The following is a 12,100-nucleotide window of genomic DNA, read 5'->3' as shown; positions in this document are numbered from 1 at the left end:
ATCCAAGTCTGTTGGAGTCCAACCACAACAAGTATATTCCGGGGTCTCGAATGGGAAAAGGTATAAAATTTAAATAAATGATAGACAGGGACTTAAATATATATATATATTTAATATGCCATATATATATATATATATATATATATATATATATATATATATATATATATATATATATATAAAGGTTCAGGAGGACGCCACGGCAAACAGTCTCTACTGTTCCTTAGCCATAAAGCCCGTGCTCCCAGAAGCACATCCACTTTTATTCATAGAACAAAATGTAGTCCATCAGCAATTCAATTAAGTTTCCAAGGCAACTCAAAGACAACCCCCACCATACCATCCAAATCTACTTTACACTAATAAGAAACTAGCTTCCAGCCTCCTCCGGAGAACATGGGTGGGATAAATGAGAATCAGGTGTAGCTCTTTGTTAACTAGGCAGATGAGGTGGAGTTTGGGCCCAGCACCTCTGTTCAGATTGCAAAAATACCCTGTTTATTTATTCGGTCCCCAACACAAGTCAACCAGAACTCTTGCCAGATACTTTAGAAAACAGTAGAGAAGGCCTGTTGTAAATGACCACATCAGGAGCAGCTAAGAACAACACCCACTTATTTCCTCACACTCTTAGTGGATCTAGGGTCTAAGACCCACCTAACTGTGATTGTGCTGATCAGAATCTCACAATATTATAATCAAGGTGTCAGCCAGGACAGATGAAAAATCTCTTTACCTTATAAAGTAAACAGAGTTGCCACATTTAGCAAGTATGCCCCAAATATTGCATGCACTGTATTTGTACTAAAAAACTATCTTTTTGTATCTGAAATTCAAATTATCCATCTGTGTTTTTATCTGTCAACCCTAAATACAATTTAATCATAGAAGTGACATCCCAACATCTTTGCCAAGATTAGAGCAAGTTTATAGGTTGTTCCCACCACATAGGTGAGGGGGGCATAGGGGCTCTATGTCCTTGGGGATCAGCTTAAATTTCTCATGACCCACACCTATGAATTCACTCCTTAAACCCAATTAATGATTACATTTCCTCAAGGATACATGGTAAGCTATTGCAATAAGGTTCTAGTATATGAACACTTTTCAAATATATTTCTACTCTCTCCCCTGTTCAGAAGGCTATTCCTCTTCTATGATAGACCATCTCCAATTCACCCTTCATATTTAATCTAGAATTTTGTCTTTTTTTTTTCAGCAAGGTTCCTGACCTTTCTGTTTACTTACTCTTAGTTCCAGCCTTTCTCACAATGTTTTCCTCTGTACTTCCCAAACACCTCTATGTATAATTATATTATAGCAATATCCTGATTTGTAACTTGTGAGCTTTTTTTTCTTTCACATGGTTTAGAAAGCAGTGATGACATATTTTAGTCCTGTCTTCATAACACATAATGAAATAGTCTTTATTAAATGCTCAATAAGTGTTTGAAGATTGAGACTACTCATTCACCTAATTCATAAGAAGTGGCTTTATTTCTTCAAGAATAGCAATCAATATATCTATCTTCTTTTGCCCTTTCTCTACTCAAGACTTCAATTTCTTTCAAGATTCAAGAGATTATCAGAAGACCAAATTACACTAAATTTATTTAACCAAGGGTAGTTAAACTTTGACTCGTTTTTGAAGTCTTTTTTATATTCTGCATGAAGACTGGCTTCATAAGCCAAAACATATTATAACTGGCTTCTCTACCCAAATATAGTAACAAAAAGGTTCCAGTTCTTTATTTTCCTTGCATCATCCGCACAATTTGCACAATCAAGCTTCAAAGTTCAAATTCATTTCTAAACCGTGGTATCCTAGGATAGCGGAGGGAGAGAAGTGGATACATATAATCAGTCGATTTCACTCCTCTCCCTGAGTTTGCAATTTCCCCCACCATATAACCTAGTACGTGATCATGCACTAGACACATCTAGTGTGAACACACCTAATGAGGATGTTGCTCTTATTTTGGATGGCGTCCCACATTGGAAGGAGCTCATGAAAACTGCATGTTGGCCCTGGCCAGTTGGTTCAGTGAATAGAGTGTTGGACTGGAATATAGATGTCTGAGGTTCAATTACCAGTCAGGGCACACAGGAGAAACAATCATCTGCTTCTTCCCCCTCTGTCTCTCCCTTCTCTCCCTCTTCCCCTCCCCACAGCCAGTGGCTCAGTTGTTCAAGCATTCGCCTCAGATACTGAGGACAGCTCAGTTGATCTGAGCATCAGCCCAAGACAGAGGATTGTCAGGTGGATCTCAGTCAGGGTGCATGCAGGAATCTGTTTCACTGTTTCCCTTCCTCTCACTTAAAGAAAGAAAGAAAACTGTGTCATGATCATCCTCACCTGCCCTATTCAGTGCATCTACAAAGACAGGAGCCCACTTGTGACACTCGACTAGAGGACTTTGAACTGCCAACTGTTCAGGTTTATAACCACCCAAATTCCCCACATTTCTAGGCGCTAACAAGAAATGTATACTTTTTAGAAACCTCTCTAGGTTTCTATTCCTTCTTCATTGCTGATGTCTAAGGTCTTACAGGTTCTCCCTTCACAAGGCCCATGATGCTCACCTGTCCCTTCACTATCTATGCCACCATCCAAACCCAGCTCATTCAGCTAGTGTCCAGGTCATTCATACGCCTAACCCATGAGCCTCCTGTCTCCCCTTCCCATGAACCATTAGCATTTTCTCAAAGTAGATTTTTCTGAGGCATTTGATTGCATGTATGTGCATGTGTTAATGAGTGTGAGGGCTGACTAATATGGAGAGAAATGGGTAGACCCAGGATCATGGGACACATATCCTTAAGAGCAAACCCTTGAGTAAAATGAATTAAGAACAACATTCAGGCAAGAAGAAGCCATTATTTCAGAAATGAAATCCAAGCTGTGTAACTTTCAGTGTGTCAGGTAATGACCACTGGAACAGAAAATAAACACACATAATTGGGGTGAGCAGCTGAGTATTCATCTTGCCGATCTCAAAGGAGGTCACAGAAATAGATGAACACGCAATTCAATAGCACATCTGACCCAAAAGGTACACACACTTGTTAGCACCAGTGGAACATGTTTATTTGGATCATCACAACACAGAAACACAGAATGAGAAGGTGGTGGTTTACATTTGGACTAGGACCAGAATGAGGGCTTCTGTGTCAGGGAACATCATGGAATGACTTGGGCCCCAAGCCTGGACTTGCAGGCAGACAGCCTGCTTCCTGAGCCTCTGACGACTCTGTACTCAGTGGGGTTGTGAGACATCGAAACAGAAAAGGCCTTGAAATTATTGTTTTCAAGAAAAAGGTATGTAGCTGTTACATTCTACCAGCAAGAAGAATAACATCTTCTGTAGCAAAATGGCCGGTACCCACAGCCGCCGTAGCCACAGCCATATCCAGAGCCATAGCCACAGCCATAGCCACCATAGCCACAGCCGTAGCCACCATAGCCACAGCTGCCATAGCCACAGCCGTATCCAGAGCCATAGCCACAGCCATATCCAGAGCCATAGCCACAGCCATAGCCACAGCTACCACATGAGTTCCCGTAGTAGTTACAGCACATGATGTTTAGAAGTGGGGTTCGGTGGTGCAGTAGGAGCAGGTGGAGGTTTCTGAAGTCTGAATGTCATCCTCTGCCCCGAGACCTTTATATACTACCAGAAGTGGGTGGGGCACAGACTCTGTGGCCTCATTACCACAGCAATTTTCATTTTTTAAAAGCTCATCATTCTAAAGACAATTTTTTTTTCAGGTGTTATGCCCAGGATTTGGCCCTAGCTGGTCATTAGAATTATAACCAGACATTACCCACACATTGAACAAGTATGTCTCTGGAATGTCATGAAACCTAATGTAGACGTTTTCCCCAAGGGGGCAGTAATCGTCACACACGTCCAGGGACACTCGTGGGTGCTGGGGATGCCCGGTACCTCACCCCTCAGCATCCACAGGAAAGCACCTGGACTGGAGGTGAGATGCAGACAGCAGGGCACAGGCGAGGCACCCTCAGGCTGCACCTGCATGAAAGTGGATGGAGTCCAGGTAGAATGGCCACTGCTGCAGGGGCTGTGGCAAGAGACAGAGGAGGCGAGGAAATCTGAACTGGTGCAAAACAGGTGTCTGAAGCAATACAGCAAGGTAAAAGGAACCAGGATTTTGTTCAATGCAACAGAACCTGCTCTATTTAAGACTTATTGGAACGCTGCTGTATGACACTTTCTTGAAATATCTTGCCCACTTCCATCATCTTAATTTTATCTGTCCAGCCTGAGCAGGGGTGGCGCAGTGGATAGAGAGTTGACCTGGGATGCTGAGATCTCACGTTCAAAGCCCTGACATCACAGGATTGAGCACAGGTTCATTTGACTTGAGCACAGGCTCACCAGCTTGAGTGTGGGGTCACTGGCTTGAGTCTAAGGTTTTTGGCTTTAGTAAGAAGTCACCGGCTCAGTTTAAGCCCCCAGGTCAAGGCACGTATGAGAAGAAATCAACAAATACTAAGAGTGATGCAACTACAAGTTGATGCTTCTTGTCTCTCTCCCTTTATGTCTCTATCTCAAAAGAAAAAAACTTTATCTGTCCAAACCCTACTGATTCTCAAAAGCATAATTTCGGCTACAGCTCATATAAGAAGCATTTCTGGCCTGACCAGGCGGTGGTGCAGTGGATAGAGCGTCGGACTGGGACACAGAGGACCCAGGTTTGAAAGCCTGAAGTTGCCAGCTTGAGCGTGGGCTCATCTTGTTTGAGCAAGGCTCACCAGCTTGAGCCCAAGGTTGCTGGCTTGAGCAAGGGGTCACTTGTTCTGCTGCAGCCCCCTGGTCAAGGCACATATGAGAAAGCAATCAATGAACAACTAAGGTGCCGCAATAAAGAATTGGTGCTTCTCATCTTTCTCCCTTCCTGTCTTTCTGTCCCTGTCTGTCCCTCTCTCTCTCTCTGTCTCTGTCTCTGTCTCTGTCACAAAAAATGAAGAAGAAGAATTCCTGGACACAGACAACACACATTAGACAGAATTCCTCTGTTATTCTACAGCCCACTGTGCCTCACTCTATTGTAGTGTATATTGTATCAGATGCTAAATTTTAATTACCTGAGTCCCTCAGTCAGTTGTGAGCTATTTGAGATCAATGGGCCTGTCTTTTCTCCCTGTGAATCTAAAGAACTGAGCACTTACTCACTGTTGAATGAGAACCTATGACATTTCTTCCACCTGTAAAAATTATTATTTTATTGCATAGGATGTAATGTAAGAAATATTATTATCATTGTTTATATTCTTTCCCTCTGTAGCTTTTGAGGTACACTCCCATTCATTACTTCATTAGATTCCCTACAAAAGCAATGTAAAGCAATAAGTTGTGTTTCTTACATTTAGAAACTGCAGATGAGAAAGCAGAGGTCAAGAACCCTCAGCTGTTAAGGGTTAGGGTAGAATTAGTTCAACTCCTACTCTAACAGAAAATCTAGGGCAGAAACCTGTGAATTATTTTCTCCTTCAGGTTTTCAAATGCAGAATGATCACCTCACTGGACTAAAATGATGAATGTTTTGGAACTTCAGCCTCACACATCTATCATGTGGACTTTCTTCCTTTGTGACTGTCACCAGCTGAGTCAAAGCTCAGTGTGAAGTTCAGGCAAACACCTTGAACTTTTCAACTCTTCCCAAGTGCCACATAGTGGGATGAGGGCATTCTCTGCCCACTGAGAGAAAAATCTTCTCAACACCCTGATGTTAGTTCTAGAAACTACAGCGTTTGGGAAGACGTGATGATGACTTTCCTAGACATCTTCAATTTTAGTCATTATAGGAGAAAAATACTGTAGATCAGCATCTTCCAAGGTCCAAATTATAACCTCAAACTCCAGGTCTGCCTTCTAAGTATGACTGGCTCATTTTCACAATTTTCTTTACTAACATGTATTCAACATCGACAGCATTACTGCAAATTCCACAACCCTTTCCCCATTTCACATGCCGCCCACTTTCTCCCCAAAACAGTGGCAGCATGACCATATTTTCTTGGATCATTGTACTGATGGCTTTTCTAGACAGTAGATTTTACAAGAATTTTTGAGGACCAACATCAAGCAAGTGCTATGCCTGGGCATAGACTGTTGAGTTAAAAGCATATATTAAGAGCTCAAGGATGAGCTCTGTGCTTTATAAACTGTCTAGGGAGTATATATAGCTCACCATATTTATTGGCCCCATCTCTACCCTTTCTCCACTTGCTACATGAAAGATAAGAGTATCTTTAACTCTGCCCCCACTTTTGTCAGTACACTGCAAGCAGGATCTACTGTTACCACATCCCCCTAAAAAACTTTGTTTATCGACATTCTCATTCCTTCTGCTGAATCCATTAGAAACTCTTCCAGCAACTAATAGAATTTGATGGTAAAGTTAAAAAGCAGGAAGAAATCATCAGAAAATAAGTGACTCCCTTAAAACCCACTCATCTGTTACTAAAAGTGCATGGACAAATGTGTCGGTTTACCTGCTGTGACAGCGTGTGTTGGAATTCGTAGCTATGAAATCCATGTATGATCTATGCTCCAAACATCAAACATGGGCATATGCCAATGCGTTTGACATGAGAGAATTGAGATTATTGATTAAAATTCTGGGAGTTGTCCAAATATTGTCAATAAACATAATATAGAAGGTTGAGACATATAAGATTGTCATTTTTTTATATGTTATATGTGGTTAAATGTCAGCCATACCTTACTGAGCCACCCAGTAATGAATATAATGACAAAAATCTATGGAGTGGTCACAGGGATAGAGCATTGCATATTTTATTTATTTGTGATGCACAACAGTCTTTGATGGAGCCCCATTTTATCATTTTACCACTGAATGTGCTGAGGCCAGAGGAGTTTGTGATGTACGCACACTCACACAGCCGGTACCCAGTGAGGTTCCAGAACACAGGTGGGGTGACTCCGACATCGAGTCTCTTCATTGTTATCTACACAATTTCTTTTTGGAAATGTGAGCATTTCAGTGATTGGAGGAAATTATACCTTGTAGTAATGAGGAGAGTTAAAGACAATGTTTAATTCGCAGAACTTGGACATCAGCTTAGAATAGGCTGTGAAGTTTTCTGGCCATAGAGCAATATTATAGCTTTTTTTATTGAATTCTGTGAATTTTTCTTTTTTAGGCTCATAAGTACAGTAGGTCCTCAAATAATGTTGTTTTATCATAACATTGATGAGACACTATAGAACTTAGCTGTTGTTTATATCAATTAGCTCATGGTAAAGCTGTTTTTGTTATATGTTTTTTCACTTGAAGTTGTAGAACCTATCGACAATGTCAAATGAAGATTTACTCTAATGCATTCCTAATGTAAAGCTTTAAAAGAAATTAATTTCTTCTCAGAGACAGGAGGGATATGGGCAGTGACTTTCTGTTAATTGACTTCACTGATGGTAGTGTGGAGTTGAGGGGGGGCATCTTATTTGCCAATGTCCATGGTGTAAATACTTGCAGTATGACTAAGTTCAAACCAATGGTTTAACACTTGGCTTAAGATGTCTGACAGTCTCTACCATTGTCTAGTACTTTGATACTTTAACTTTAATGTTTAGAACTTTAATCAATATAGAATTTCTTTCATGTATAATGTGAAGCTGGCATCTATCTTTTCTATGTCTAAACAGACAGCAAAGTGATCAATTCCATGCACGGAATAAACTCTCAGATGGAAATTCTGTCTTTGGGCACCATCCTGAAGTCTTTAGCCCTGGCCAGTATGGCCTCCCTGCCTCCAAATGATCTCCTGGCACACTGTGTTAACATGGCTAAATGGCCAGGTCTTTGCTTTTCTTGCTAGCCAGAATCTTCTACTGAACAATTTATGTAATATATTAGAAGAAAACTGTACAATAGAACTAGATCATGAAACACATAGAAAACTTTAAATGCCCAAGTATTCACATTTGAAAAAGATAAAAAGGTGAGTTCATATTACAGCCTATTTTATTTAGCCTAAGACATCCACAATATTATCATTTACTATGTAATTAATATTTTTAAATTAGTCCATAGAGTTGTCATTCTTTTTTATATGCTAAGTCTTTAAAATCAGGTCTGTATTTCCCACTTGCAGTGCCTTTTATTTTGGACTAGCCACGTCTCAGGTGCTCAAGAGCCACACCCTGCTAGTGGCTGTTTCACGGTTCAGAGCAGCCTGAGAGAATCAGCGTGTTTCTGTTTCTGTCTGGACGTGGTCATGGATTACAGGTTTCCCAACAGAAGTTACTGCGCTGGGAATAAGCTGCAAGCTTATATGTTCCTTTCCCCAAATTCCTCTGCCTTGAATTCTCTTTTCCCTCTCACAGAACTGACAGGTTTCAACATACAGTATGGCGTGCATTTCTGAGCATTGTCGACATTTCCTGCATTCTGACCAATGTAGCTTCCCCGCTGGAGTTCCTCCCTGGTAGCCCCATGACACCTGCAAATTCCTAGTATAATGAGAGTGAGTGAAATACTGTTTTGTGTCCAGCAAAAGACTCTCTGTGTCCCCAGCACCAATCATAACACAAAAGTCGGAACACAAATCTTTGTTTGTTAAATGACTGAAATAATAAGTCGCCAACTTTAAAATTTAGAACTTGTAAAATATGCAATAGCTCATCCAAGGAAAGAAATTGTACTTCCTCGTAAAGGAGTTTTAACACTTAAATCATTTCCTGACTACAGACAATACTCGCTAATCTCAATGGTCTTCTTTCCCTCCCTATTGTGATTAGAAGTATGATGTATACCAGGTTTTCATTTTTCTCAACCTTCACCAGGACCATACTACACACATGTGTGCACACACACGCACATGCTTTTTCTGTTTTTATCACCTCCTTTTCTCTTACATTAACACCATTTTCACATTCTCTTTGGCTAAAAGTCTCAAATATTCTTTGGCTAAGGGAGTCACAATATTTCAGACTGACAATCTGTTAAATGGAGTTTGTAAAGACCCTTTCCTAGATATGTAAATCATCTTACATATGCCTAAAAAATGATCCTTTTTTCTCCATCAGAATGCCTTCCATACCAGAAATAGAAAACAATCACTTAAATTTTTGAAGAGCTGTACTTGTCAGAATTCCTGTCCTCACAGCACATTCTGCCCTCAGATCTGACTCCCCGATATGCCTGCTGTGACCCTGTCCCACCCCTGAAAGAACTCCTGCTTCTTCCTCACGGCCAAACCACAGCCTGGGCAGTACCTCGCTCCAGGGCTATCCCTGATGGTGGGGCCATCTTCCTCAGAGGTGACCATTTTGTGGGGTCTCCTAGCTCCAGAAACCTCAGGGTCAGACTTTGTGCAGTGACCACTGTCATGGAGATGACACAGTGACACATTTATCACTGGTGGTTGAACCTGAGTCTGAAAGGCCTCTTCTGTTGCTGGATCTAAATGTTATCATTCTGGAAGGTCATGTGGGAAAAAGACAGTAACATCAATCCCCAACAAAGTAAGAGGCTCTCCAAATCAGAAAGTCAACCTGCCTTTTCCATCCCGTTCCTGTATCTGCCTCAGTAAGGCACTAGAGCCCCATAAAGAAACCAGACCTGGCTCTTTTCAAATGAAAAAAACACAGAACCACCTGAACAGACTAAAAGTTCAATGGATTCCTCTTCACCTCTTACACTTGCTACCATTCCTCCTCTCTTTACAACAGGCGTCCTGTCTGTCACAACGTCGAATACCCCTGCACTGTGTCTCTCACACTTCAACCTTCCTCTCCATCCCATCAGCCAGGTTATTTCCCTTCAGAGCAAGAATAGGTCTTCCTCAATTTAGCTTAATTATTTTCACAGCTGTTTTTTATCTTTACCTTAATAATATAGAAACACTCTGAGTAGACAACTTCTTTGTCATGTTCCTGCTTTGTCTTTAGTGTATAGGATGTGGCCCCTACCAAAAATATCTGTATGTTAGGTGACAAATCAATGTGATCCATCTCCACATACACAAACAAATATATTTGTACTTTCATCTAACGCAGATGGTATAATAGAATATTTTTCGTCTAGTGTGTCTTTTCTTTAGTGCTTTAATCCTCATGCCCAACATCTTCATCTCATTTCTTGATAGCCCTGGAAACTATCTCATCCTTTCTATTACTCCTTTTGGTGCACAGGCCACTTCTCCTCTCCCCAGGACTTTGGTACATAACCCCTCCCAAGTAACTATCATTTCGCCTTTTCTTTCCCTTTTGGATCCATTCTAGACACAGTGATATTTCCAAGCACAGTTCTGATGTACTGTGATTTGTGCTCATGTGTGTGAGTGCCTGCAATTGTGAGATAAGAGAAATAGGGGGAGAAAACATTATTTATGATTCAGATATAAGAAAAAAATTATTGTGCTATAACAAGGACAAATTCAAAACTGAACATAGTATAGATCAATTTTCAAGAGAGCCCATTACATTTCAAAAATGAAAAATTCACAAGCAAGTAGACAGAGATCTCTTAAAACCAAAACATCATTTTTATTGAAAGGGTACTCATGGTAGGATGTTAGTATCACCAACCCCGTCACAACAGAGGATCAGAGGTTGAAGAAGTAAATGATAACATTTGGGAAATAGTCAGATGATACCACAGAGCCTCGGGACACCAAGGTGCCATTCTAAGAAATGGGTTGTTGGAGGTCAAGACCTCTATCAAGCATGTGATTTCTTAGATATAGAAATCTTGAGGTGTGGGTGTTGAACCAGCATTATCTTCAGGGGTGCCATTTCAGAAGGAAAGGAGGCTTGGATAGTGGTGTTCTAGCAGCAAGAAGAGTAACACCTTCTGTAGCACAATGGCCGGTAGCCCCAATAGCCACAGCCAGAGCCGTAGCCACAGCCAGAGCCAGAGCCAGAGCCACAGCCGTAGTAGGGGCCAAACCCACAGCCATAGCCACAGCCATAGTGGGGACCAAACCCACAGCCATAGCCACAGCCATAGTGGGGACCAAACCCACAGCCATAGCCACAGTAGTTGCCGTAGTAATTGCCACACATGTTGTCAAGAGAAGAAAACTCAGGTGAGCTGCCGGAGGATGCTTCTGGAGTGTGTGTGTCTCCTACCTGCCTGGACCTTTATATACCATCTGCAGTTGATAGAACATGCCACTCTTCCCCTGACTTAGCCAAGAAATATTTAGACAACTACATATTACGTGCCAGTCATTGTTGATAATCAAAAATGCTTTGCTTAAAAATAGCTCATTATTTTGGAGACTGGTTTTATTTAAAGAGCCTCATTTTGTCTTGCTTTGCCAGAGTTATCTCAGTAGAATCACATGCCCAAAAGTAAAACTAACACCCAATTTTAAAATTTCTTGTTGTTAAATATATACCTTATATAACAAGACTTGGGGGGATTGTAGGAAGTGGTTGCATCCTTTTCTCTCTACTTTCACTCATAATGTCTACCACTGCCGACAGGGAAAGAAATAACTCGTCTTTATTTTTGTTTTGTTGTGACTTCTTTTCCAGCAACTCCACCAATCTTGAACTTCCACACCTCCCCTTTGCCCTACTCCACCCCTGTCCCAAGAAACAGAACAACATCTGGTAACTGAAACCCAACGACATCCACTGAAACAGTGACTACTCACAGGCGCAACACTGTTCCATGTGTAAGTGCTTCCTCTCGTATGTCCTCCTTCCATCTTCCAGGCAAAGTGAGATTTGAGGGAGGAAGGGCAGCCCCCTTTTCTGTAGCATTCTGTGTAGCTATGTAAGCCCTCTCATTGCAAAGCCTTCTGCATTCTAACCAAATTTATTTGGCTGAAGAAGCAGAAATCTTTACTTAGACCAGTAACTAAACTTTCTTCCAATGCAGACATTATCAGAATTTTGCATTATGAGCTATAGGTGCATTCCTAGACTGGAAAAGCCATTTTTTCTGCTCCCAGCACTATTCCTGGCCTAGTCCGTTCAGAAGCTGAAGGAGCGTGGAGGACTCTCAGATGCCCACAGCCGAAGCCCACCCTCTTCACCTAACATTTTCATGACATCAAGTAGCACAGACATCTATTCTGTCCCCTATTTATAAGTAC

General features: G+C 41.3%; 2 protein-coding genes across 2 annotated transcripts; both read right to left on the bottom strand.

Moving 5' to 3' along the window:
* Positions 1-3,140: 3,140 nt before the first annotated feature.
* On the bottom strand, positions 3,141-3,580 carry LOC136393328 (keratin-associated protein 21-1-like). Its single transcript, XM_066365940.1, has one exon. It carries the CDS (start codon positions 3,578-3,580, stop codon positions 3,338-3,340), a length of 243 nt encoding a protein of 80 aa, XP_066222037.1. The 3' UTR covers positions 3,141-3,337.
* A 7,097-nt stretch (positions 3,581-10,677) lies between these two features.
* KRTAP21-1 (keratin associated protein 21-1) lies at positions 10,678-11,057 on the bottom strand. The gene has a single exon (XM_066365939.1). The coding sequence runs from the start codon at positions 11,055-11,057 to the stop codon at positions 10,821-10,823; it is 237 nt and encodes a 78-aa protein (XP_066222036.1). The 3' UTR covers positions 10,678-10,820.
* Positions 11,058-12,100: the final 1,043 nt, after the last annotated feature.

The sequence above is a fragment of the Saccopteryx leptura genome, chromosome 2, assembly GCF_036850995.1.
Source record: "Saccopteryx leptura isolate mSacLep1 chromosome 2, mSacLep1_pri_phased_curated, whole genome shotgun sequence".
NCBI lineage: Eukaryota > Metazoa > Chordata > Mammalia > Chiroptera > Emballonuridae > Saccopteryx > Saccopteryx leptura.
This window is presented reverse-complemented; position numbering and strand designations above follow the sequence as displayed.

Bases quoted from the DNA above. Each gene is read 5' to 3' on its own strand.
- LOC136393328 (XM_066365940.1), bottom strand. From the start codon at position 3,580: ATGTGCTGTAACTACTACGGGAACTCATGTGGTAGCTGTGGCTATGGC.
- KRTAP21-1 (XM_066365939.1), bottom strand. From the start codon at position 11,057: ATGTGTGGCAATTACTACGGCAACTACTGTGGCTATGGCTGTGGGTTT.